Source organism: Balaenoptera acutorostrata, chromosome 10, assembly GCF_949987535.1.
Source record: "Balaenoptera acutorostrata chromosome 10, mBalAcu1.1, whole genome shotgun sequence".
Taxonomy (NCBI): Eukaryota; Metazoa; Chordata; class Mammalia; order Artiodactyla; family Balaenopteridae; genus Balaenoptera; species Balaenoptera acutorostrata.
The window spans coordinates 86,966,629-86,993,071 of NC_080073.1; the positions used below are offsets into that span (position 1 = coordinate 86,966,629).

The window sequence follows — 26,443 nt, forward strand, 5'->3', positions numbered from 1 at the left end:
GCAAGACGGCAGTGGTTTTCTATGCCAGGCTACGCATTTGGATTTTATCAGGAAGGATAGCCATTAAAGAGCTTAGGCAAGGAATAGAGACTATGTGAATTATGGAAAGATAATTCTGGCGACAGTACGGAAGATCAGTTGGAAGGACAAGAACTAGAGACAGAGAAACTAGCTAGAAAGATGCTGCACTGGGCAAGTGAGAAGAAAGACAAAGGACCAAAGAGCTATTAAGACAGAAGCAAAAGAGCTTGGCAACTAATCAGATGGGCAAGTAAGGAACAAGAAATCAAAGCAGCTCAGCTTTTCACTTGGGAGACTATGTAAATGAAGAAGACACTCACTGAGATAGAATATCCAATACAGGGAGGTTTTAGGGGAAACAGTAAGAAGTTCCGTTTGGGACATACTAAGTGTGAGGTGCGTGGGGACATCCTTGTGGGGATGTCTGATAAGCAGCTGGGGGACAGAAATGAAGATCAGGGTGAGGTGGAGGGTCATGGATTTAGAAACCTCTCTAGAGGTAACTGCCTCTCTAGAAATGGTGCTGCTTATTTAAGACTTGTGGTTTAATATTTGCTGCCTAAACATTTTAGCAAGAAGTTAAATGGAAGATAAAAGAGAAAACACTTTTCGTACACAACTTTCTCCAGGAAAAAAAATGGGAGAAACCAAACCAAAAATAAAACCGATAATTTCCCCCCTGACCCCGACAAATTCCTAGAGTATTAAACAAAGTTGCCTTTTAAACAAAATAGAGATTCTAACTATCACTCTGAGGGTCTTATAAGCCCTTGATCAATAAGGCTGTACTTTTCTTATTCCATCGGTGTTGATTTGGAATGAAAGGAAGGACACTGTTAGGAACCTCGTGTCCAAAGTCACATTACTCAAATGCAGTTTCAGGAAAACGGGTTGTATAATTACTGCTAACTCATGATTACCCCGGACAGTTCTCTGGCCACTCTAAGGATGATGTGGAAAGCATTCCTGAGACTGTTCTGCTTCTGGGTATTTCCCCACTGCCATGCCTCACCTCATCCCACCAACCCATCCCGGCCCTCGCGTCCCCTCCACACACACGAGACGAGAGACAGGTGGCCTTTCAGACACCTCAGACCCGGAGGTGGCGCCCCGGCTCCCCGCTCCACTCCACTGGGACGGGGCTGGGACCACTTAGCTCCCTCGGCAACCAGCTACCTGGATACTCAGAGCAGCACAAGGTGACTTAAGCTTCAGGAAGGAGGAAGTCCTTTCTGAACAGCCAGAAAGCACGGGGCCAGCCCCTCCACTGTGGTGTGTGAAGGGAGGGAAGGGACCAGGGAAGAGCTGTGAGAAGGACCAAGCAGGTCCCCTGAAGCCGAAGAGCCTGAAGGGAAGCGCCCATCCCCCAGGAGCCACTTTCCGCTCATCAAAAAGGTTTGAAAGACACGAAGGCCGGGTTTTCCTGCTGCTTTGCCTCCTAATTTACAGGCAGCAGCAGTGGAGGGACACGTTCCATAAAGGACGACAGTCCCCCAAATTCCCCTCCTGCCCCCACCAACCAAGGCACACAGCTACCCATCTCTGTGCTCTATGTGAGGTTTCATGGCCTCCTCGGCAGGGATTTCCTTCGATCTGTGTATCATCTCCTTCCATCAGAAAGGTATTCTGAATATGCGCTATTATTTTAGGGAGCTTTCTGACATACGGATCTCTCTGTCTTTCCACTTCAGCCAATTTAACTCCCCCTTTCCAACAAGCTACACATTCCCTATGTTCAAACTCTGTTACCCAAGCACAGAATCCTGGTTTAAAATGCTTGACAAAAAAATATGAGGGCATGTACAGACAAAATGTACTCATATCCTTAATGTGTATTCCAGAAAAGTGAGAGGAAAATGAAAGAGGCTAATTTTGATGTTCAGTTTTGGCTTTTTAAGTTTCCTCTTACTGAACAGAAAAAAATAAGGAAAATGAAGCACTCTCACTCGTCATTAATACTCACTGCCTTCCTTTCAAAGCATGCAGCTCCTGGCATGCTGCTAATAGCTGTGAGTAAAATTCACACTAGGGTAAATCTCAGGTTACATTAAAAAGGCTTCTGTTTTAGTCTTAGGAGTAGAGGTTAAAGGATTGCCAAATCCCTTCATCACTCCAGCTCTCTAAAGAGCAGCCATATAGAAAATCTCAGACATAAACACAAAGGTTTGAGCGAGGGTTGTAACATGTAATGTTTAAGAGAAGAAGAAAGTATGAGAGAGGAACCAAGTGAAGGGGCAAGAGGAAGGCTGTTTTCATTTTGCGGGAGACCAGGTCTCTGCTCTCCTCATCCTCCCGCGGGAGAACTCACACCGGGGAGAAGCCAGGGAAGATCTTCCGCAGGCTGGTGCCGATGTGCGCCAGCACCTCGGTCACGTCCTCAGGTGATGCCATCTTCAGGGAGATGCTGCACTTCTCAGTTTCCACAACCATCTGCAACAACCAGGTTGGACACTGCTTAATAATGAGTCCAATTCCCTCCATTTTTTTATTTTAAATAATGTAAACTATATACAGCAGTCCCCCCTTAGCCGTGGGGAAACATTCTAAGACCCCCAATGGAAGCCTGAAACCTCGGATAGTACCGAACCCTATATATGCTGTTTTTTCCTATACATACATGCCTGTGATAGAGTTTAATTTATAAATGAGGCACACTAAGGGATTAACAACAATTAACTAATAATAAAATAGAACAATTATAACAATACACTATAATAAAATTTATGTGAATGTGGTCTCTCTCAAAACATCTTACTGTATAAATTTAATGCCTTTTCCATTTTTTTAATTGAAGTATTGATGTACATATTATATAAGTAACAGGTATACAAGATAGTGATTCACAATTTTTAAAGTTTACACTCCATTTATAATTATTATAAAATATTGGCTATATTCCTTCCTGTGTTGTACAATATATTCTTGTAGCTTATTTTCTACCTAATAGTTGTACCTCTTAATCCCCCACTCATATACTGCCCCTTCGCCTTCCCCCTCCCCACTGGTAACCACTAGTTTGTTCTCTATATCTGTGAGTCTGTTTCTTTTTTGTTATATTTGCTAGTTTGTTGTATTTTTCAGATTGCACATATAAGTGATATCACACAGTATTTGTCTTTCTCTGTCTGATTTATTTCACTTAGCATGATGCCCTCCAAGTTCAACCATGCTGCTGCAAAAGGCAAAATTTCATTCTTTTTTATGGCTGAGTAGTATTCCCGTGTGTGTGTGTGTGTGTGTGTGTGTACACATACCACATCTTCTTTATCCATTCATCTGTTGGTGAATACTTAGGTTGCTTCCATATCTTGGCTATGTAAATAGTGCTGCTATGAACACTGGGGTACATGTGTCTTTTCAAATTAGTGTTTTTGGGTTTTTAGGATATATACCCAGGACTGAAACTGCTGGATCATAAGGTAGTTATATTTTTAGTTTTTTTGAGACACCTCCATACTGTTTTCTACAGGGGCTGCACCAATTTACATTCCCACCAATCATGTACATGGGTTCTCTCTTTTCTCCACATCCTTGCCAGTATTTGTTATTTGTGTTCTTTTTGATGACAGCCATTCTGTCAGGTATGAGGTGTATCTCGTTGTTTTGATTTGCATTTCCCTGATGATTAACGATGTTTTGCATCTTTTCATGTGCCTTTTTGCCATCTGTATTTCCTCTTTGGAAAAATGTCTATTCACGTCTTATGCCCAGTTTTTAATCAGGTTGTTTGTTTTTTTGATGTTGAGTTGTGTGAGCTGTTTATATATGTTGGATATTAACTCCTTATCGGTCATATCATTTGCAAATATTTTCTCCCATTCAGCAGGCTGTCTTTTCACTTTGTTGATGATTTTCTTTAATACCTTTTTCATCTTAATTAAGCAGTTATCACACTCTGTGGTCATAACTTCGGCAATTTGAGGTGCAAGAGCAAAACTCACACAAATTTCTTTTTCCTGCTTCACAATTTCACAGATAGAAGATTCGTTCTTCCCTTAGATCTTAGCATCCTCAGCATACAAATTTTTTTCTTTCCTTATTAAGTCAAGAACTTTCACCTTTTCTCTTAAAGGGAGCACTTTATGACTTCTCTTTGCCACTTCCAAATTGCCAATGTCATGACTCTTGTGCTTTGGGGCCATTATTAAGTAAAATAAGGGTTACTTGAACACAAGCACTGCAATACCACAACAGTAGATCTGATAACCTAGCTAGCTACTAAACGACTAACGGGTGGGAAACGCTGGATGAAGAGATGATTCAAGTCCTGGGTGGGAAGGGGCAGGACAGCGTAAGATTTCATCACGCTACTCAGAACAGCATGAAATTTAAGATTTATGAATTGTTTATTTCTGGATTTTTCCATTTTCCAACCATAGTTGACCACAGGTAACTGAAACCACAGAAAGTGAAACTGCAGATATGGGGGAACTTCTGTACTCATGCTGATATATACTAATACAATACCAGCTTTTTAAGAAGCACTTCCTTAAAATAATGCTCTTAACCTTAAGACTCAAAGAACTGTTTGGGTAGAGGGTGGTTAGTTTGTCAGAAACGTCCAGAAACTGAAGCAAGTTTCTAAGGGCCAAACTGCAGATTCAAACAGACCACCCCGCCCTGCACCCCCCCTCCGCCCCCAGTGATGGAAACTGAATAGCCACATTTGCAGGTGAGTTCTCCTTTTACCAAGATTTCGTCTTGCCTTACAAAGTCTGTCATATCCCTAGTATCTAGTGTAAGTAAGAATACCTCCTTCAGTGAGCACCGGAGGATACCCCAATAGTCACTTTTTTGTAAAATGTGTTTTAAAAACAAGACATATCATGAGATATTTAAATGAAATGGTAAAACCTTTTGCCTGATAACAAAAGAAAAATCAAGTGCTTATAAAAGCTTCAACTTTTCTAAGAAGACAGGATACTTGGAAAGGATTATACAAAGGGAACAAAGTAATAAAGTTTATGCTAGGCAGAGACTCATTCCTATAATTAACTGCTGGAGGTGTCCAAAAATGCTGAACAGAGGTCATATAGCTAGTCCTACAGATAAGTCTAAAACAACCTGATAAAAAGGGCAGGTCACAAAAGGGAAGACAGGTTGATTATAAACACGTTCCAAATAAAAAGAACTGACTTCAATCACTCTTTTAAAAAAAAAATGCTATTTATTATCTTGGATCTCAAAAATATTCATGTATAATTCAATCCTTTTGATGATCACTGCATCAAAATATCCTTATACATTTACCTCCTGTTGTTACTTAATTTGTGCAAAAATATGATGGGGAAACACACCCTTAATGTGCGACTAGCCAACTGGATTGACAAAGAAGCCTTTAGATTTGCTTTAGGTTGTCCTACGATTAGCTGAATTTTAAAAAAATAATCTGTCTTTCAAAGTGTTTATGTTAAAAGAAAAAGCAATCCAATTTATTTGTCAAAATGATGAGATCAAAGAAAAAGACTTCAGTGATTTGAGTCCTTAAAATGTTACTTCCTCGTAAGTACCCCTAGAGGCATCTGTTAACAGGTATTTAATACATACCACCTTTGTACCAGTTAGTTGGCTCCCTATATAAAAAACATTTTTTTAATCCTAATTCTCAGCACATTCATTCCTCACGGAATTAATGGCACTGCCTTTGAAATTCTCTAGACAAAGATCGCCCCGGTCTTGTAGAAGCTGGTCCAAGAGATATTTCCCCCCAAAAAGGCAGCAAGCAGTATTGTACTTGGAGGTATTTACTGATATGACACTTCAGTGATGTGTCTTAAGTAAGACTAAAACTGCTTTATGCAATTAGGCTCAGATATTTTATATGTACCTATCTGGGCGAATGTATGTTTTAACAAGCCAGATACTTTGGGATGCAGCCACCTTATCTATGTTCCACACCCCACCCCCTACCTTCCCACCACAGGTAATTATATTTTTCACTATAAGGTCCTTCTTCTTTCTTCACATCTAGTGCATCTATTCAGTTCACAGTTTGGGTACGAGTAATTAGTAATTAGCTTATTCTAATTCCACTTAATCTTAACACCTAATCATCCTTAATTGCACAGGATTGAATAGAATGACAGGGAAGAAGAAAAGGTGGCAGGTGGGAAGAAATGAGGCCTTTAAATTCAACTTCACATAAAAGCATTCATCCAGCCCTGCATAATATGTCACCACCTTTGCATAATGTGTCACCACCTTTGCATAATGTAAAGAATTACAACAAAGTGATAGAGGTGAGACTAACACAGTAAATCATTTCATCAGGAAAAATAACTCCCTCTCAAATATATCTTTCCCTCCTATTTCAGCTGGGGAAAAATAGAATGTTTGAAACAATTTTTGCTTAGGCACCTAGCAGAACATAATTCATGACCACCAATACACATTTAAAATAATAGTGATATAAGCCCTAGTATCCTATTTAAGACTCAAGTTTCCAAACCCACTCTGCCTCTTGTTTTAAGGTAGAACCACCTGACTAACCTTTAAGAAAAGCATTTTTTTCTCTATCTTTTTTTTTTTTTTTTTGGCTGCATTGGGTCTTCGTTGCTGCGCACCGGCTTTCTCTAGTTACAGCAAGCGGGGCCTACTCTTTGTTGCGGTGCGTGGGCTTCTAATTGCGGTGGCTTCTCTTGTTGCAGAGCATGGGCTCTAGGTCCGTGGGCTTCAGTAGCTGCAGCACGCAGGCTCAGTAGTTGCAGCATGTGGGCCCTAGAGCACGGGGGCTTCAGTAGTTGAGGTGCGTGGGCTCAGTAGTTGTGGCTCACGGGCTCTAGAGCGCAGGCTCGGTAGTTGTGGCGCACGGGCTTAGCTGCTCCATGGGACGTGGGATCTTCCCAGACCCGGGATCGAACCACTATCCCCTGCATTGGCAGGCGGATTCTTAACAACTGCGTCACCAGGGAAGTCCAAGAAAAGCACTTTTTACTAACCCCCAGCCAACAGATCTGTAAAGTGTTTTTCTTTCTTCTAACAAAAACAGCCAGGGGTGGTTTACCAAGATCATTCTATGACGTAGCAAATAATTAACTTATAATTTAAAAAAAATTTTTAGCAGGTACTTCAGTTGTACAAAAAAAGGTCCAAAACTTCTGTAACTATAAAACTATACAACTGTTGGTCTCTATTTATTGACTGTGACAGCAAGAGAACTTGAACACCAGAAAGTGTGATGGCAAGGAGACTTGTCAAGTAAGATGAAGGTCTCCCCCATTTTCACAAGAAAGAGGAAAAGAGCAATAGTAAAGTCACACTTCACAAACTCAATAACACGTTCACTCACATACCATGAAATGCGTATACCCCCTGGCATTTTATTGGAATTTACAAACGTAATTAAATAATGATAAAAATAGCAATGACAGAGAAGTTAATAAACACCAGAGAACATTAGAAAAAAATGTTCTAATCAAGGCTAGACTGCAAGTGCCACGGGCAGACACCATCATCCTTATGATTTCACATCAGGAAAAATCAAAACCAGAGACATCAAGGGTCCTGAGGTTATACAGGTTATTCATATTCAACCTTTGGGACACAACAGAATCAAATGCCCACCCCAGACATATCGAAGCCTAACTGTCATGAGTGTATAAGTGTGTGTGTGTGAGAGAGAAAGTGTGTGTGTGTGTGTGTGTGTGTGTGTGTGTGTGGCAGGGGGGTGGGGTAGGGCTGCTGGATGTATCAGCATCTTTTTGATTTTTTTTTCAATTTTTAAAGGTTACACTCCATTTATAGTTATTAGAAAATATTGGCTATATTTCCCATGTAGCACAATACATCCCTGTAGCCTGTCTTACACCCAATAGCTGAGGTATCAGTATTTTTAAAAAGCACCACAGGCAATTTTGAAACATCAAATTTTGAATACCACTAAGTGACTCGTATTCCAAGTATCTGGATTGCTAGCTCCTCTGTGAAGTAGTACCACTGTTTCACTATATAGTAATTTCATTTCCAAGGTCCGTACCATGGGACAAAGTCAAACTGAGGTCATGTTGTAGAGCTATTTTTGTGGTACTTACAACCACAGAACAGCTCCATGGGACTGAGGTGGATTGCTTTACACCCAGTTCCTCTGAATGCTGGACATATTGAAGGGACAGGACCACAAGTGTGGTAAGAGCAGTTCCAGCAGCCACATGGGAAAATTAGTCTTGCTATATCAACATCCTTTCTCATAATTAATACCACAGTCTAATCATATTCTGAATATAACCTTGGCACTGGCATTTCAATAGCACCCTTCTATTCCCATCCCAACCCCGAAATCATAAACATTCCTGAATTAAGACCATCAAGAAGGCCCTGGTTATGTCATCATTCATGAGTTATCACTCACTCCTGCATATGTTTGCCCATTTGGGCAAATATATGGTGCTGTAATTTTTCTTCCAAACTCCAGTTCTTGGAGAATGATAAACATAGGATAAAACATTGCTCTAAGATGAACTATGGAAAAGTTCCAAGGATTTGTATGTAATCTCAATCAACACAAAGTGATGATTTTGACAATTTCTTTTACGAATGCTATCAACAAACTACACACACATACACACACACACACACATTTTCTTTAGAGTTTTAAAAACCAAAAAAACGTAAGTAGAAGGAAGGAAATAAAAAGATCAGAGTAAGAATCAATGAAATAGAAAATAATCAATGAAATCAATAGAGAAAAATTAATGCAACCGAAAAGCAAGTTCTTTGAGAAGATCAAAAGAATTGATAAACCTCTAGCCAGACTGATACGGAAAAGAAAACAGAGAAGAACCAAATTATCAATATCAGGAATGATATTCTACAGATATTTAAAGGATAACAAGTGGATACTATGAACAACTTTATACCAATAAATCTGACAACTGAGATGAAATGTATAAATTTCTTGGGAGACACAAACTACCAAAGCTCACTCAAGAAAAAACCATATGAATGTATCTATATCTATTAAAGAAACTGAATTTGTAGTTAAACACCTTCCGTAAGAGAGAACTCCAGGCCCACATGACTTCACTGGAAATTCAACCAAACATTTAAAGAAGAATTAACACCAAGACTACATAGAATTTTCTAAAAAAATTGAAGAGGGGGGACTAATTCCCAAGTCATTCTATGATCCCATGATTGCTCTAATACAGAAAGCAGATTAAAACATTTTAAAAGAGAGAAAGAGAGAATTACAGCCAACAAGTCTTATTAACATAGTTGCAAAGTTCCTTCATGAAATTTTAACAAATGAAATCCAACAATATATAAAAGGAATAATACATCATAACCAAGTGGGGTTAATCTCAGGAATGAAAGGTTGATTTAATATTTGAAAAATCAATAAAATTTACCATATTCACAAAAGAAAAAAGAAAAGAAAAGCACACAATAATCGTATACAACAATAATTCCTAATAACAAACTTTCAGCAAACTAGGAATAAAAGAGAACTTCCTCGACCAGATAAAGGGCATCTATGCCCAACAGCTAAAATCACACTTAATGGAAAAAGAATGATGCTTTCTCTCAAAGATAGAAATAAATCAAGAGTATCTGTTCTCACCACTCTATTCAGCACTGTACTGGAGATATTAGCCAGTGCAATTGTCAGGGTTTCAGATTTGATTTTTACCCTACTTACAAGCCAGTAAGTTAGGCTGTTGCTGTTTCATGGATGCTGGCAGGAGACAAGAGACTCCTGGGTCAGAGACAAAGGACTTTATCATTCATGGCACAGCAGGGAATTAGCATCATGTTTGCTTAGATTCCTCCTTTCCCCAAAAGTCCCACAGGGTGACACGGAGGGCTCAGAGAGATGCCTGCACACACAGTGGGTTGCTTACGGAAAAGGAACTGTTGAGCTTAGGTAATCTGATTTTCATAGTAAATGGTAAGCAAGCCTGCTCTTTGTTCAGAAGGGGAACATCCCATCATCCCACAAGGCCACTCAATGCAAACATAACCCTGAGAAGTAACCTGGGTAAAGAGCAGTCACAGCACTGAATTCTTGGCATACTCAGCAAGACATGTAGGAGTGTGCAAGACCCGTGAGGAATGTCTGCCAACAGCAATAAGGCAAGAAAAAGAAATAAAAGGAATCAATATTGAAAAAGGAAGAAGTAAAACAATCTTTATTCACAAACAACACAATCATCTATGTAAATCTATTAAAAAAATAAGCTGCTGGAACTAACAGATGAGTATAGTAAGGCGGCAGGATACTAGATCAATATGCAAAAATCCATTGTTTTTGTATCTATCAGAAAGAAACTATTGGAAATTGAAATTTAAAACAATACCATTTATAATAGCATCAAAAAAAACCATGAAATTCTTAGAAATAAATCTGACTAAAGATATATAAGACCTGTACACTGAAAGCTACAACAAAATACTACCGAGATAAATTTTAAAAGACCTAAATACATGGAGGAATATAGTCTTCTTGGATAAGGGACTCCATTTTTTTAAGATGTCAATTCTTGTAAAGCAATTAAACTCCAATAAAGATGTTATTAAAAAAAGATGTCAATTCGCCCCAAACTGATTTATAGATTTAATATAATCCCAATGAAAATCTCAGCAGGCCTTTTTGTAGAAACTGAGCTGAGTCTAAAATTCATATGGAATTGCAAAGAAGCTAGAATCACTAAAACAACATTGAAAAAGAACAAAGTTAGAGGACTAACACAATCTGATTTCAAGTCTTACTATAACAGCTACAGTAATCAAGACAGTGTGACAGCAGCATACGGATAGACAAACAGACCAAAGGGACAGGATTAAAGGGACCAGAGTCCAGAAAGAGACCAACATTTATGTGAACAATTGATCTTCAACAAAAGTGAAAGCCAGTTCAGTGGGGAAATGACAGTCTTTCAAACAAATGGTACTTGAACAAGTAAAGATACTATACATAATGGGGAAAAAAAAAAACTGATCCACATATTGCTTTATGTACAAAAATTACCTCAAAATGGATCATAGACCTAAATGTATAACTTAGAGCTATAAAGCTCCTAGAAGACATAGAACATAGAACATCTGTGACCTTAGGTTAATCAAGGACTTATTCAATATGATACCAGCATGATCCATAAAAGAAAATACTGATAAATTGAACTTCATCAAAATTTAAAACTTCCACTCTTTGAAAAGCACTGTAAAGAAAATGAAAAAAGAAGCCACAGACTGAGAGAAAATATGTATAAATCACATATATGATAAAGGGTTTGTATTCAGAATATATAAAGAACTCTTAAAACAATAACTCAATTTTTTAAATGGCAAAAGATTTGAACTGACACTTGAACAAAAAAGATATATGACAGCAGATAAGCAGATAAAAAGATGCTCAATGTCTTTAGTCATTAGGGAAATGCAAATTAAAACTACAAATGAGAAAGCACTAAAGATTTATTAAAATGGTTAAAAATTAAAACACTGACCATACCAGTGTTGGGAGGATGTGGAGGAACTGGAACTCTTACGCATTGTTGGTGGCAACGTAAAGTGGTACAACCACTTCGGAAAACAATTTAGCTGCTTCTTAAAAAGTTTACATACATATTTACACTATATACATACATACATTTACATACATACAATTCAGCCACTCCACTCCTATTTACCCACAGGAAATAAAAGCCAACGTCCAATCAAAGATTTGTAAATAAATGTTCATTGCACCTTTGCTTGTCGGCCAAAAACTGGAAACAACACAAACGTCCATCAGTGGGTGATGGATAAACAAACTGTGATATAGTCATACAATGGAACACTACTCAGCAATAAAAAGGAATGAGCTATTGAGACATGCAACAAAATTAATCAGTCTCAAAATAATTACACTGGCTAAAAGAAGGCAGACAATCAAGAGTACACACACTGTATGATTCCATTCATATGAATTTTTAGAAAATGCAAACTAGTCTATAGTGGCTGAGAGTAGATGCCTGTAGATGATTACAAATGAGGAGGGGCAAGAAGGAACGTTTACTAAGAAGCCTGAGAAAACCCTGAGGTGATGAATATGTTCAGGATCTTGACTGCGGTAATGGTTTCATGGGTCTACATGTCAAAACTTATCAAACTGTACACTTCAATTGGCTGCCTGTTACTGATAGTTCAATAAAGCTGTTGTTAAAAATCTACATTTTATTAATACCAAAAGATTCACTTATCACTCTATTCCCAGAAAGATCTTACAGAGTACTGCAGAATAGCTATGAAATTTTAGTGCTGTAACTTGTACAACATCTCTAAGGAACAGTACTCTCATGTTTACATGGCCAGGTAACGTAAGAGCTAATCAGTTCTTTTCAAATTGAGTTATGGAGAACGTGTTTCCCTTATCACAAATTCCCGACACCCTCCCACCTAGCCCCTGTTCAGTCGCTCAGGCAGAAACTTCCATTTTCCCTTATCTTGTTTTTCCACATTATCTCAAGAAACTTTCAACAGTGAATCAAATAGAAGGTATGAGCTGGTTTCAGAAACTCAAGAAAGGTTCTGACCTTGCAGTAATGACAAACAGGTTATTCACACCCACCTGAGTTGGCTTGCTGCACAGGACACCGTGGATCTCCAGGTAGCTGAAGGTTACCTCAAGCTGCAATTGAGGGAGGAGGGGGAAATAAAGACCTGTAATGAGGGTTTTAAAACCTATAATTCAAAGTAAAAATGCTACAATTAGAAACAGTCCAGTGCAAACAAAACATTGGGCATCTTCTGAAGGTAGGCTGGTTTAATATTTCCATATATTCAATACGACATGACCTTGATCTATCATGTTTCAGGAAAAGCATTATTCATTTTCCCAGAGGGCTGAAAGGAAACTCCAAGTCTGACTTTTTAAATTTCATCCAAGGACAAACCCAATGGAAAGTTTCTGTACTTCTACTCCAGTATTTATTTACTGAGAAATGAATATATGAAGGGAGCCATCTAAATAGACTCTTTTTTTCCCTCTTAATTCAAGATGTTGCTTCAGCAAATCAGATCAGGATAGAGACAATGTTTGTCTTCCCTTCTCTCTAAACCCTTACCTCTTTGGGTTACCCTCTGACCACTTACTGGATTCATCATTCCTTCCACTGTCTTTCATTAAAGTTCATATTTTGAATGGATTTAAAAGAATATAATATTTAGGAATTTTTATCTGTGTTTCAATGAAACACACATAGTTAAATAAAAGTCTTCTCTCTCTCTCTGTGCATATACATAAATGATGATTTATTTCCTTTCCATTTTAATAACAAGTGCCCCTTCCTCACTTCTCCTGTAATCAGCATTTCTTTTTCTTCAAAATACCTCTAGTCTCACACTCTTTGCCTATTCTTCCTGGAAAATAGCGACTAATCTTTCTGCCAGTTTTTCAGTCTCTCATCTCAGTACAAACAGTCACAGGGCCTGGTACTAAAGACAATGAAGACCTGAGTTGGATCAGTTTATTTTACCCTCTCGCCTTAAAACTAGAAATGTGGGGACTTCCCTGGTGGCGCAGTGGTTAAGAATCTGCCTGCCAATGCAAGGGACACGGGTTTGAGCCCTGGTCCAGGAAGATCCCACGTGCCACGGAGCAACTAAGCCCGTGCGCTGCAACTACTGAGCCTGTGCTCTAGAGCCCACGAGCCACAACTACTGAGCCCACGTGCCAAAACTACTGAAGCCCATGCACCTAGAGCCCGTGCTCTGCAACAAGAGAAGCCAACGCAACAAGAAGCCCGCTCGCCGCAACTAGAGAAAGCCCATGCGCAGCACCGAAGGCCCAACGCAGCCAAAAATAAATAAATAAAATAAATAAATTTATTAAAAAAAAAAAAAAAAAACTAGCAATGTAATGGAAAAAGAACTCATTCAGAACCAAACCCATAGGACCCTTAGTTCTGCCTGCTGGTGCTAAGTTGTACCTTTACACATTTGGTCGGATAAATTTTAGAACACAGAACCCCTGAATCCCCAGTATGGTGATGAGGGCTGGAGGTAGAAAGATAATTCATTCTTTCGTCATTCACACAGCCAACCAGCAGAATTTATGGAAGGCCTACTGTGTGCCAGGACTGGAAAGAGGAATGAGACATTCATCTTGTCCTCCCATGGTTACATGCGGCATCGGGGGCACATGTTAAACATTCCGTTAGAGTGGACATCTTCTTACTTATCATTATCAAGATCTATACTTGGTGGATTTTGAAAAGTCATTTCAAGCAGGGAATCATTTTCTAAAAACAGTACCTCTCTACCTTCATTTATTTCAAATTAAAACTTATAAACATATTTTCATCTGCTAGCCTTGGACACAGTGCCAAATTTTCTTCTTTGAGTCAAGCCCCATTGTCTGGCCCTCCAGTGGCATTTCCTCTGTGGACCACACCCGTAAATGCAGGGCACACAACTTCCAACTGAAGCTCTTTAAAATGGAGTGAGAGCTTGGAGACACTGGGAAAGCAGTGTGAGGGCATAAGTTCTCTAGATTATTATGTTCCCCAACCCCCCAGCCTTTAACAGTTGTCCGGTCCTTAACAAGACAGTAATTTTTTAAAGTGAATTATTTTACCAACATTCAATATTTCACAGACACTCTCTCCTTTTGCAGCCAATTTCATTGATATGTAAAATATCTTTTTAAAAATTTACTATTGTAATCATAACTGCTATGAATAGGTTTGGAAGCAAACCACTGACCCTTGGTGGGCATCTCATACAACTGGTGGGAACAGGTGTAAACAGCTACACTCTCTTATAACCCAGCGGCTATGAAGATGCAGCTGGCATCAGTCAGTATATCATCAGTCAGTATATCAGTATATCATGGGCAACTTTGGTCAATTTGGCTGGGGGAGGTTAGCTGGAGGTCAGTTAAGATGCTTCTGCTGCACCTCAGTGCTGTTCCTGGAATAAGCAAAGTGCCAGGGAACCGGGAAAGCACTGAGACATTCCAGCCAGGCCCTGAAGAATGACTTCAAGCGTGTCAAACAAAGAAGGAGTGAAAAGGGAAATCCAGGCAGAAGAAAAAGAATTTGCAAAGGCATAGAGGCATTCAAAGAACAAGGGCAAGACAGAAACGAGAAGTAGACCCTGCAGTTTCAGGGATGAGTAAGGGGGGACAGGCTGAGTATGCGATTCATCGGAGCCCTGGTTCTTATCAATGGTGAGGAGAGGAGTCATGGAGACACTCACCAACATCACAGCAAGGTTCAAGCCATTCTCTCTAATCTCACGCATGGCTCTTTTTAACAGGTCTTTGCTCTCAGCTCCCACCACTGACCCTCCTGACTCCAGCCCACCCAGAAGACAGTTTAAAGAATGTCACTGGGCAGGAGGGGGCAGGGGGACTGGTTAGGAAGCTGAGACACAGGCAGGCTGCAGGAAGACCTGAGGACATCTTGAAGAGAGAACCACAGATACAAGTGATCAGTTAGATAAGAGGAAGGAATCATCCAAGGCCCACCTCTACCCTCGGCGAGACAGTCCCCACCCAACAGGCAACAGAGCAAATCTAAATGTGATTATGTGATGCTCCTTCGGGAACTCCCACTGTTCCACACGCAGCAACCCATGTCACGATTGCCCATCTTTCTGACCCATTTCCCTCCCTCCACAGCCTCCTACTCAGTCCTGGGCCCACATCTCAGCTCCCCAAACACACTGTGCTCTTGCAAACTGCTAAATCTCTGACCAGTGGGAGACCCCTTTATCTGCCTGGTTGACGCAGGCTGGTCCTCCAGCCCAGCTTCTCTGTAGACCCTTCCCTGATTTGACAATCACCCGCCCCCCTCATCCCCCCTTCTGGAGGGAATGGCAAAGTTCTATTTCTTCATCTGCGTGTGGCTGCAGAGGTATCTGCTTTGCAATTAATCACGGTGATATACATTTCTATTTTGTGCATTTGACTGCGTATGTGGTACATTTAACAATAAAAGGACAAAAGAAGAAAATGTTTAATTAATCAGCCCCCAAAGAAAAGAGAAGAAACCTATGTGAAAATTGGGGCTGTTGTACACTACTGTTCTGAATATAATTATTTCCCCAGAAAAATGTCATTGACACCTGTTCTGCTTCTTAGCCAAGGTGCACTGTGACACAAAAACCAGCCTTCTACAGGCAGGTCACTTTGGAAGAAGATCTGCCTTTATTTGTGATGCTGACAATATCAGAAATCAGAACCAATGTCCAAACCACCCTAGCTAGGCTGACGTGAGATGTTATATACATCTTGGGATGAAGCTGGGCCTTGCCTCAGGGGCAGAGCAAGGAGGGGGCAACAGAAGGGAGGCAGATGACTTCCCAAGAGGTAATACACCTTCGGCTGTGTCAAAACATTTTTAATTAGGGTAAACATATCTTTCAGGAGCCTTCTACTCAATAGGCTGCTTGACTATTTTCTCAAGCCCATAAAATTTCCTTCCGCAATTAATTTTTCACCAGTGGGATAATGGTTAACACTTCCTTACATCCTGCCTTCAGGTACTTTAGCATATAGGTAATTTAGCCCAACATCATTTATATAATGACTGATTTCACTTATAACACATTATAAACATAAAGACTCACTTTATATTATCAAAAGCAGTGGGATAATATAAAGTCTCACTCCTCTATGAGGAGAAGCTTTATAAAATTTAGCATTTGTATGATCAGAAAGAAAAAAGGCAGCATGGCCTTTGACTAGCAAACAGTGGGTTGGTACCTTCTCAAAGTTCAACAAAAATCATGCAAATCATTAGTCTGTCAGTCCTACCAGGTCCACTGCATTACAGCACCGTGTCCAGCACATAAGTAGGTATTCACAAGACAGTGGCTAAATGTTGAATTTTAAGAAGCAAGAAAGGACTGAGAAAATGAGCAAATAACACTGCAGCACAAACACAGGAACAAGGTCGAAAGCGTCTCCCAAACCTTCCCCATTTTCCTGGGTTTGTGGGCAGGTGAGTTCATATCCTATAAAAATCAGTCAACACCCTTTTTGTTACCATCAAGAAAATAAAAGAAGCAATTATGATGCCTAATTCATGAGCTATCAGTTCAAATGTTAATTTGCACCCTATAACGAAGGACATCTTATGGAAAATGTTAGATCTTTTAAAGAACCAAGTGGCACTGTGTTATTTTTTATAGGCAACACCAGAGTCTGCCCACGAAAGAGGGCTAGGTGGCTATGTTCCCAGTAATGCACTCTGTAGAGTTATGAAGGTTATTTCCCACGTGTCAAAGCCTTAGAAAAATGGGCCATTACTGGACCCAAAGAAATAAGAACTAGACTTGAAGAAAGTGTAAACCCTGCCCCAGTTGAGGGAGAAAAATAACTGAAATCCACAAGCCTTGGGGATATGGAGCATGAAATGCTTCGCCACTTTTCTTGGGATGCCTTTAACACAGAGCGGGAACAAAGGAGGAAACGTTTAGGTGCTTTCTGGGGAGAAGGAAGGAAAATATGTGCAAAGAGAACTCTGGACACATTGGCCTAAATCATAAGTCTACGCAATTGAGAAGCGAGTGCGTTTTGTGGGGTGTGTGTGTGTGTGTGTGTTGGAAGGAGGAAACTCATCAACACTTACCTTGGTGGGGACTCGTGCTGTGACAAGGAAGGCTCGGCATGACGTAAGCACCTGTAAGACAGAAGCAGCCGCGTCAGTATAAGTACCGCAAAGTGAGCTGGTGGGCTTTGGTGTGACCCGCAGGCCTTTAATGATACTGAAGCCTCGAGAGGCTTGGTTCCTGACATGTAAGAAGAAGTGACCTGGGACAGCTTGTTGGCCTTGTAGGATTATTAGCTGTACTCTAAGAATCACTGTACGAAGGGCTGTATCGAACAAATCACCTGCAAAATCTCAAGACGAGCAAACAGTCAGCAGCCCAAAGGAGCCGCCGATTACTCCAGTTGAGTAAGCAAGACAGGTGTCTGAGATATTAAAATATACAGATATCTTATCCACAGCAGGAGCCTCACTATATCAACAGCAAACTTAATGAAGAAGCCAAGTACTCATTCACACTTTCCAAATTACAACCGCCACCCACGTTTGCCCTCTTGCGTCCTGTTCTCTGTCCACTAACTGATAACATTTACATAACGCACAGGCAGCAAAACAGGCTATTCTCCCAAGAAGTCAACCCCAACTTTGCTTCTCAGCTATGCCTCTCTCAGTCCTAGAGAGAACATTTATCAATTCCAGTTCTCAGCTAAGAACATACAGGTAGCCCATGGGGGTCCCATATGCCTATAGGCACCTCTTGCCCAGCAGGGGCCCTTGTGAATACAAAGGGGCTGGAACTAGTCTGAACTCCTAGTTCACACCTGGAGCAGAGATCCCAGTCTAACAACCTTAATGTCTAAACGGGCCACTCTGCAACCGGAGGTTCGGGCAGGCCTCGGGGGGCCTTTGCAATAAAGAAAGCGGACTCCAGCACTTCTCAAGTTCTGATGGGAGACCTGTCTTTGATTTTCCAAACAACTTGCTTGTCACTAAGTTGATATTTAGCGAATGATACGTATGTGCTAGTCTAAGAATCCTAGATTTGAACAAAACTTGAGAAATCGTAAGTCAAGGACACTGAGGCCCAAGTTGCTATAGGATTTATCCAGATTCAAGCCAGGGCCCACCCTGTTCATTCACACACAGAAGGAGAGTCCATGGGTGTGCCTGGAGCCTGCTCTGTGCCTCCTTTAGGCTCCCAACTCTAAACAGAAACGGTACATTTTCTAGAAAACTCTTCTTTGAATAATCAGAGTTCACCGTTATTGGGAATAACTCAAGTCAGGACCCTTTATGAGACAGATGATAAAGAGAGGTAGCCCAACACTGGCTGGGAGAGTCTGATAATGAGCAAGGGGAAGGCAGGGAGGGAGGCGCACGGCCCATTGCCGACTTTCCACCCAGATGCCTTCAATCACAGCTATTCATGGGATCCTTTTCCACCTGGGTTCATTTTTGCTACTTGACTTTAGAGATGATGTGCTCTAAAAGACCATTAATAAGTGACTTCTAAAAGTGGAGCCAACAAAAGACATCTATATTTGAATATTCTTAGGCCATGAACCACAGTTCTTTTCCCAAAGGAATGATCCTTACTTTTTTTACTCAGGCCCTTCAGAGACGGGGGAAAGCACCAAGCAATAGAAAGGGGAGAGGCGTGTAAGAAGTGGGGTCAGATGAGTGAGTGGAGGTCAACTGTAGCCCAGGAGTAGCAGGATTGGCTACATAAACTGCAGGGCCCTTTGTTCAAAAATTATGAAGAATTTTAAAGACAGTGACAGAAAGCATTTACCCAAGCGTAGGGCCCTTTTGAGAGCAGTGCCCTGTGCACCTGTACAGGTCACATGCCCATGAAGCCAGCCCTGAGTAGTAACTACCATTTATCAAGTGTTCCCTACGTGCCAGAAATGGGCAAACATCCTTGGATACACTGATTCATTTAGTCTTCCCAACAACCATATTCTCTATCATTATTACCCCCATTTTACAGACGAAGAAACAGATTCTGTGATATAACCCAAGGGCAGGAGTAGGGTTCACGTCTGTCAACTCCAAAGCCTATGCTCTTCACCATTAGGCTACCTTTACACATTCTAACCCAATCTTGCCTCCTGGTCTCTAGCCCCTGGCAGTTCAGTTAGATTTGGGGTAGAAGGGTGAGAGCCCAGGGCTACCTGTGACTGGGAAGGGATTCACAAAGCTCCCAGCTCAAACAGTATCTTCCTCAACATTCCAGTAGTTTAAAAGATTCTCTTTTCAAATTCAAGAATGGCCTGGAGAGCTATATTTTTCAGGTCATCTGCACTAGCCAAGCCTTGACTAAGACAGCAGTACCCAGGGAAGTAGAGTTTGGCTGCCTTTGGGGAAAAGGCAAGAGGCAGTTTTGTTGCGTGAGACACACAGGGTTCAGTGGTGAACATCAGACAGTCAGAAGAGGCCTGACAGTAATAGAAAGGGAGATAAAAGGGGGCCAGAGACAGGTGTGGCCGGTGTTCTCCTTTGCTTAGGTCTGGCAAACACGTTATCTGTGACTAAATTACAAGATCAGGACTCATCTTAAAGGATGAAAACTTTGCCTTCTCTGAACTAAGACCTTGTCCCACAGCACGTTTTTTTTTTTTTTCCTCAAACTTCTTTATTGAAGTATAATTGCCTTACAATAGTGTGTTAGCATCTGCTTTCCCACAGCACGTTTTTTTTTAATTGAAGTTTAGTTGATTCACAATATTGTGTTAGTTTCAGGTGTGCAGCACAGTGATTCAGTATTTTTGCAGATTATACTCCGTTACAGATTATCACAAGACAGTGAGTATAACTCCCTGTACTATACAGTACATACTTTTTGCTTATCTATTTTATATACAGTAATTTGTATCTGCTAATCCCATACCCCTAATTTGTCCCTCCCCACTTCCCTCTCCTCTTTGGAAACCACAAGGTTGCTTTCTATATCTGTGAATTGGTTTCTGTTTTGCATATACATTCATTTGTATTACTTTTTTTTTTTTTAATTTTTATTTATTTATTTATTTATGGCTGTGTTGGGTCTTCGTTTCTGTGAGAGGGCTTTCTTCTAGTTGTGGCAAGCGGGGGCCACTCTTCATCGCGGTGCGCGGGCCTCTCACTATCGCGGCCTCTCTTGTTGCGGAGCACAGGCTCCAGCCGCGCAGGCTCAGTAATTGTGGCTCACGGGCCCAGCTGCTCTGCGGCATGTGGGATCTTCCCAGACCAGGGCTCGAACCCGTGTCCCCTGCATTGGCAGGCAGATTCTCAACCACTGCGCCACCTGGGAAGCCCTGTATTACTTTTAAGAGTCCACATCTAAGTGATATCATTCGGCATTTGTCTCTGTCTGGCTTATTTCACTAAGCATAATATTCTCTAGGTCCGTCCACATTGCTGCCAGTTTCCTTCTGCTTTACCGCTGAATAATATTCCATTCCGCGGCACACCTTGACGTGGCACCCTTTCAAACACTGCTCCTCCTCCAGGGGAAAAGGAAAAAAGAAAAAGAAGGAAATAATGCTGACAGTCGTGATGACCAGCATGGCTACAGGAAGCCAGACTCCTCACCTCTTTACCTATGGTTGACCCTTGACCAACTTGGGGCTTAGTCTGCATATAACTTAGAGTGGGCCCTCCATACCCACAGTTCGGCCACATCTGAGGATTCAACCAACCACAGACCATCTAGAAAGTACTACAGTCTTTACTACTGAAAAATATCTGCATAAAAGTGGATCTATGCAGTTCAAACTCATGTTGGTCAAGGGTCAATGGTACAATGCAGCACACACGTTTCTTTCTTCCAGGGGTACTTGTATGATCAATCCCTGATTTTTCAAGACTCTTAAGTCCACAAAACCTTTGCATAGAGGTAAAATAAGAGTCAAATCATAAAACTCACATGCCAGAAAGGACTCAATATCAATCACCTAGTGAAAGACCCCCTTAGAGTTTATAATCTGAGAGCAGATCCAAAGAAACTCATCTCGTAGATAGTTTGGGGCGGAGCTGGACTATCAGAGGCAACTCCTTATTCCCAGTGTGTTACCTTTTCACTCTCTCCTCATATAGCAATAAGGGTCAATGCCAAAAGCCCCAGACAGGAACACACAGCCTCTCAGTAGTCAGAAAAATATGTTTAGCTCTGTGAACATTCCCTCAAAGGAAAACTGGTCCTACAACATCCAGGATCATTTTACAAGCACAGTAGTAATACCAGCCAATACATGTTGGGTACCATGTTCTCATAGGTTTGCATACATCATCTCCTTTAATCCTCACAGCAGCCTATGGGCTAGATACTATAATTAACCTCATTTTAAGAAGAAGAAACTGAGACACACAGAGAGTATATAACTTGCCCTAGCAAGCAGGTGGCAGAGCTGGGATTTGAACCCAGATGGTCTGGCCCCAGAGATTGTGCTAATTACTTATAAGGGCTCTCAAATCTCACCTGTCCAAGAACCAGCTTCCTCAATAGTCTGCACACATGCAAACACAGATGAGTCATAGAGCTTTAAAGCCAGAAAGAAGCAAACGGGTAAAACCGTCATCAATAAGATGATGGATATTTGCATATCATAAGAACAAGGACCAGTCTCTACTGTCTGTCCAGACCAGTGTCTATCTGTCTGTCTCCGTCTCTCTCTGATCATAGGTTAATCTCTGTGAGTCTCTATTTGGATCTGTCTACTTGATTCTACCTGTGTATCTCTCAGCTTATCTGTGTCTCTCCTTGCCTGTTCCCCACCCCTCCCTCCAATCCCTTCTCTCTGCTATGGCCTCCGCTATCCCCCCATGCCCCAACCCATCTTCTCATTCTCTTTTCCCTCTTCTGGCTCCCCACCCCCTTCACTCTGCCCCCATTTCCCAGCGCTTTCTCTCTGCTAATCACTGAGAGCTTATATCTTATTTATGCCCATTGCAAAACAACAGGCACCCATCACAGAAGAAATACTGCGTTCTCAAAGAGTATTTCATTTGGAACATAGTCACAGAGAAACTTGAAAAAACCACGAAATAAAAATGACAAGACACCTTTTGACATTATTATACAATGAGCACATCAGTAATTAAGTGATTACAAGGTCCCCTGTGTGAATCTAGTTACCAAAAACTAATCTCAAAACAGGCACCCACATAACTGACACACGGCAGCAATCACCAGCACGAGGCGCAGGCTGGCCTTTCCGCCCGTTTACAAGTGTCACGTTTTGGAGAATAACGTCTCCCACAAGCAGCCAAGGCATCTTGGCTTCTCTTGATCTGCCCTCTCCTGGAAAGTCACCAGGGGGTTTCTAGGGGCCACTGACAAGGTATTAACTGGCTCAATATATTTTTTAAAAGAGAGGAAAAAAGCCTAGGGTGTTCACAAGGATTCACCTTTCGAGTACAGAGCAATCCCTTGTCCATATGTAGATACATGAGGTTCTAATGATCACTTCTGCTTTCACTCTGGCAACAACAGCACTCACAATCTGTGGCCCTGCATGCCAACTCCCTTTCTTTAGAAATATTTTAAAGGCCGAGTAAGTACACAGTGTCCTTCAGAAGTTGGACACAGGCCAAAATCATCTGTTTGAAAAGAGACACACCCAGGCTTTGAAGGCAGAAGCTTTGTGCTGGCTGGTCCCCATTTCTGGTGATCAGCTCAGATCCCCAGAGGCATGAGGACTGTTCTTAGAAAGCCTTGAAGGGGATGGAGCTGAAGGGATGAAATTCTCCAATGCTGACCCAGCCTTTCCCAACACCATGCCCACTTGTGAGCACAAGAGCGTAGCAATGTTTTGAAGCAAGTGTGCAAAACTATGAATGCTACCATTCCAAGAATTGTGCTTTTTGTTTTATCAACCCAAACTGGTCCAATAAATGGGGCCACATTCATGCTGGGAATCCCAAAGAACTCAATCTCCTAGCTTTCCTGTTTGGGGCCAAGATGCCCTAGGATTTGTGGCCTTGGAGGTCTTACACACACACACATGGCTTCTAGCAGGTGAGGGGGGAAATCGCGCAGGAAAACTCCTCTTTGATTTATCGGGAAGTGTTTCCTGGTAGTGTGCACTACCTTGGTGCGAGGGATAGCAAGCATCTTCCTTGCGGGGTGACCACATCTTCATTTCCGGTTTTAGCTCTGAGGATCTTGCCTCCCGGAAACTGGGACGCTTGGTTGCCCTACTTGTCGGGGTTTTGGAATCAGGAAGACAGATTCCAATTCTGGCTCTGCCGCTTTCTAGCTGTTTAACGCTGACAGAGTTAGTTAACTTCTCAGTTTGCTCACCTGTAGAACAAGAATAATACTGCTCTGCAGGACTAATCTAATACTGTTGTTTTAAGTAAAATACAAACGTAGATAAAGCCCTAGCCCAGCACCCAGACGTCTCTGCTGAATATACCAAAATAATTGGTGTGAGAGAATCTTAAATTTAGAGTCCCAAAGTAAGATGAACATCTACTGAATTTTTAAATAATGGTTTTTGTCAACAGAACAAAACAAACAACAGCAAAACAGAAACAATGATTCTGAGACATCTCCTAGGCTGGCATTTTCAGTTCAATATATATACCTTTAACCTTGAAGGAGAAGAACTTCCTTGCAGAGTTAAAAAAAACGGGGGTTGGGGAGGGGGGTGGAGGGCATTAGAAGGAGTATATGTGCTGAGCCAAGGAACCTTAACCACAAAGGGCAAGCTAGAACTTCCCTCCCACCTCCTCTGCGAGGCCCATTCTTCCAGAAGAGTCTTAGCATGCAAACCACATTTTCAACCTCTATAATGAATTTCCTCTCCCTTTCATTGAAATGCAAGCAGCAGCCTGGTTCCCTTTGAGGCTTCTTGGTTCAACTTTTAACTTCAAAATTTCACTTGGAAACATTTATAAAAATCCTCCCTACTGTTAAGACTCATAGCTTAGCAGAGGAGCCTAAATTTCCTTATGGAAATGATACAAAACCAGGTCGGCCATGGCATCCTCTCATGGCACACTTACTAAAAACAAAAGTATCTCTTTCACCCTCTTTTAGGACTCCATTACCTAAAGCCTACCGCTGCACAGGCAATCCGTAAATTCACGGCCCCTAAATCCACATTCTCTCCTGCACATTACCAAAAGCGCCTTTCCTGTAAAACTGGGCTCTTCGTGGCAAACATTCGACCAATGGTCTTATACCACCCAAATGCTCTCTAATTTGCAAGCAAACTAAATGAGGAGCGCCATTTAATACGTTTCCCCTCTTCCAAACCCCCAGACCTCATTAATCCAAGACACAAGCTTTGGGGAGGGAGAGGGGCAGGTGGCGAGGACTGTTAGTGCCGCTGTGGAGAGTTATGAGTGACAGATGCTAAGGGACTTGTGCAAGGTCACCCAGAAAGTTGAGCAAGAATAAAAAGCCCCTCTGGCTCTGAGCCTCGTAACAACCCACTGCACACAGCTCTGATGACCTTCACCCTCCCTGGCCAAAGCAGGACACTTCACCCAGAAGGAATACAAAACAACACATCGTTTTAGTGCAATTTCTGGCCCCAAATCCCTTATAAAACTGGATCACCACACTAGGAGGCAGCACAGTCCAGCGCAGGTCCTGAAAAGTACAAATCCAGCCCCACCTGTTTTTTATAAATAAAGTTTTACTGGGACACAGCCCCAACCATGGTTAATGGATCATCTCCAGCTGCTTTCACACTATGAAGGCAGAGCTGAGCAGATGCAACAGAGATTTTTATGCCTCACAAAGCCAAAAATATTTACTATCTGCTCCTTTACAGAAAGTAAAGGTTTGCTGACCCCTTGCATAGTGGTTTCGAGGACAAACTCTGGGGTCGGGTTGCCTGGGCTTCCAAGCTTCACCATTTACTATCTGTGTGACTTGGGGCAAACTACTTAATCTTCTCAGTGGCTCAGTTTCCTCTTCTGTAAAATGGGAGCAACAAGGTACACCTCATGGAGCCATGAGGGTTAAATAAGTTGTGTGTCAATAAGTGAACATATGTAAAGTGCTGAGAAGAACATACAGAAAGTGCCAGCATATGGAAAGTGCTAGTGTTTGTTATTATTTATATTACAATATTATAATAATATTATACATGTCCATTATAGTATTACACTAAGAACAGAGTTATTGGATTTAGCCTGGGTTTGGCCTCAAGCTGGCCAAGTGACCTGACTCTGAACAAGTTACTGTCTCTGTGGACCTCAATTCACCCAAGTGTAAAATAAGGGGGTTGGAATAGGTGTCTAACTTACCTCTTGCTACACTCTGGGTCATGACTTAGGCCCACTGTGGAACTGTCCCAGTTCTAGGACCCCTCTTCTCTTTGCTTCGCATGGACTGCCAAGAATGGCAAATCGCCGGTAAATATTTGCTGAGAGGAATCAATTCCTTCTTGGGCCCCTGCTCCCCGGAAGGACAGATGCTCCCTCAATAGGGGGGGCAAGGAAGTCACTGGAGCTTGGTTTTTGTCTTCTGATATCTAGTTTTGGGGGAAGTCTTTGTACTCTAACACCTGTGTAAATCCATTTCTTTTCACCTGGTTATTTATGCCATTAAGCAGAAATGGCATGTTTACATACAGCTTGTCAGACACAATCGCTTCATTCTTCCTGCAGTCCTTTTATTGCAAATTGTAAGGTTTTATCAAAGCGTGAGAGAAAACAAATGTTTCTAATTTTCCCCCACAGATGAACATGTGGCTACTTCCAAACAACATCAATTCTTCTTGATGTCACTAACATTTCAGATCTTCTTTTCAAAGCACTGGCCAAAACAAAATTCTGGAACCAGCTGCACTGATTCTATGACGATAACATATTTTTAAAGGCAGAATAATGGCGTGACCATAATCCCTGGAATGGGACCACCTCTTAGGCTAAGAGTAAAGATGAGCCCAACACCTAGAACCAGCCCCACAGGTCCAGGAAGGTCAGGTTAAGGCACTTACATGGGGCAG

General features: G+C 41.4%; 1 protein-coding gene across 9 annotated transcripts in view; it reads right to left on the bottom strand.

Annotated features, from left to right (window-relative positions):
• The window catches only part of CARMIL1 (capping protein regulator and myosin 1 linker 1), a 316,754-nt gene that overhangs the window by 181,772 nt on the left and 108,539 nt on the right, over window positions 1–26,443 (bottom strand). For 5 of the 9 annotated variants that reach the window (XM_057554259.1, XM_057554260.1, XM_057554261.1 and 2 more), the window contains exons 2-4: window positions 17,577–17,627; window positions 12,569–12,681; window positions 2,330–2,451 (exon numbers count right to left, since the gene is read on the bottom strand). In XM_057554259.1, the coding sequence (XP_057410242.1) occupies window positions 2,330–2,451; window positions 12,569–12,681; window positions 17,577–17,616 (275 nt within the window). In that variant the 5' untranslated portion in view covers window positions 17,617–17,627. The remainder of the gene's footprint in view (window positions 1–2,329; window positions 2,452–12,568; window positions 12,682–17,576; window positions 17,628–26,443) is intronic. The other 4 variants (XM_057554262.1, XM_028162577.2, XM_057554263.1 and 1 more) reach the window with 2 other exon arrangements.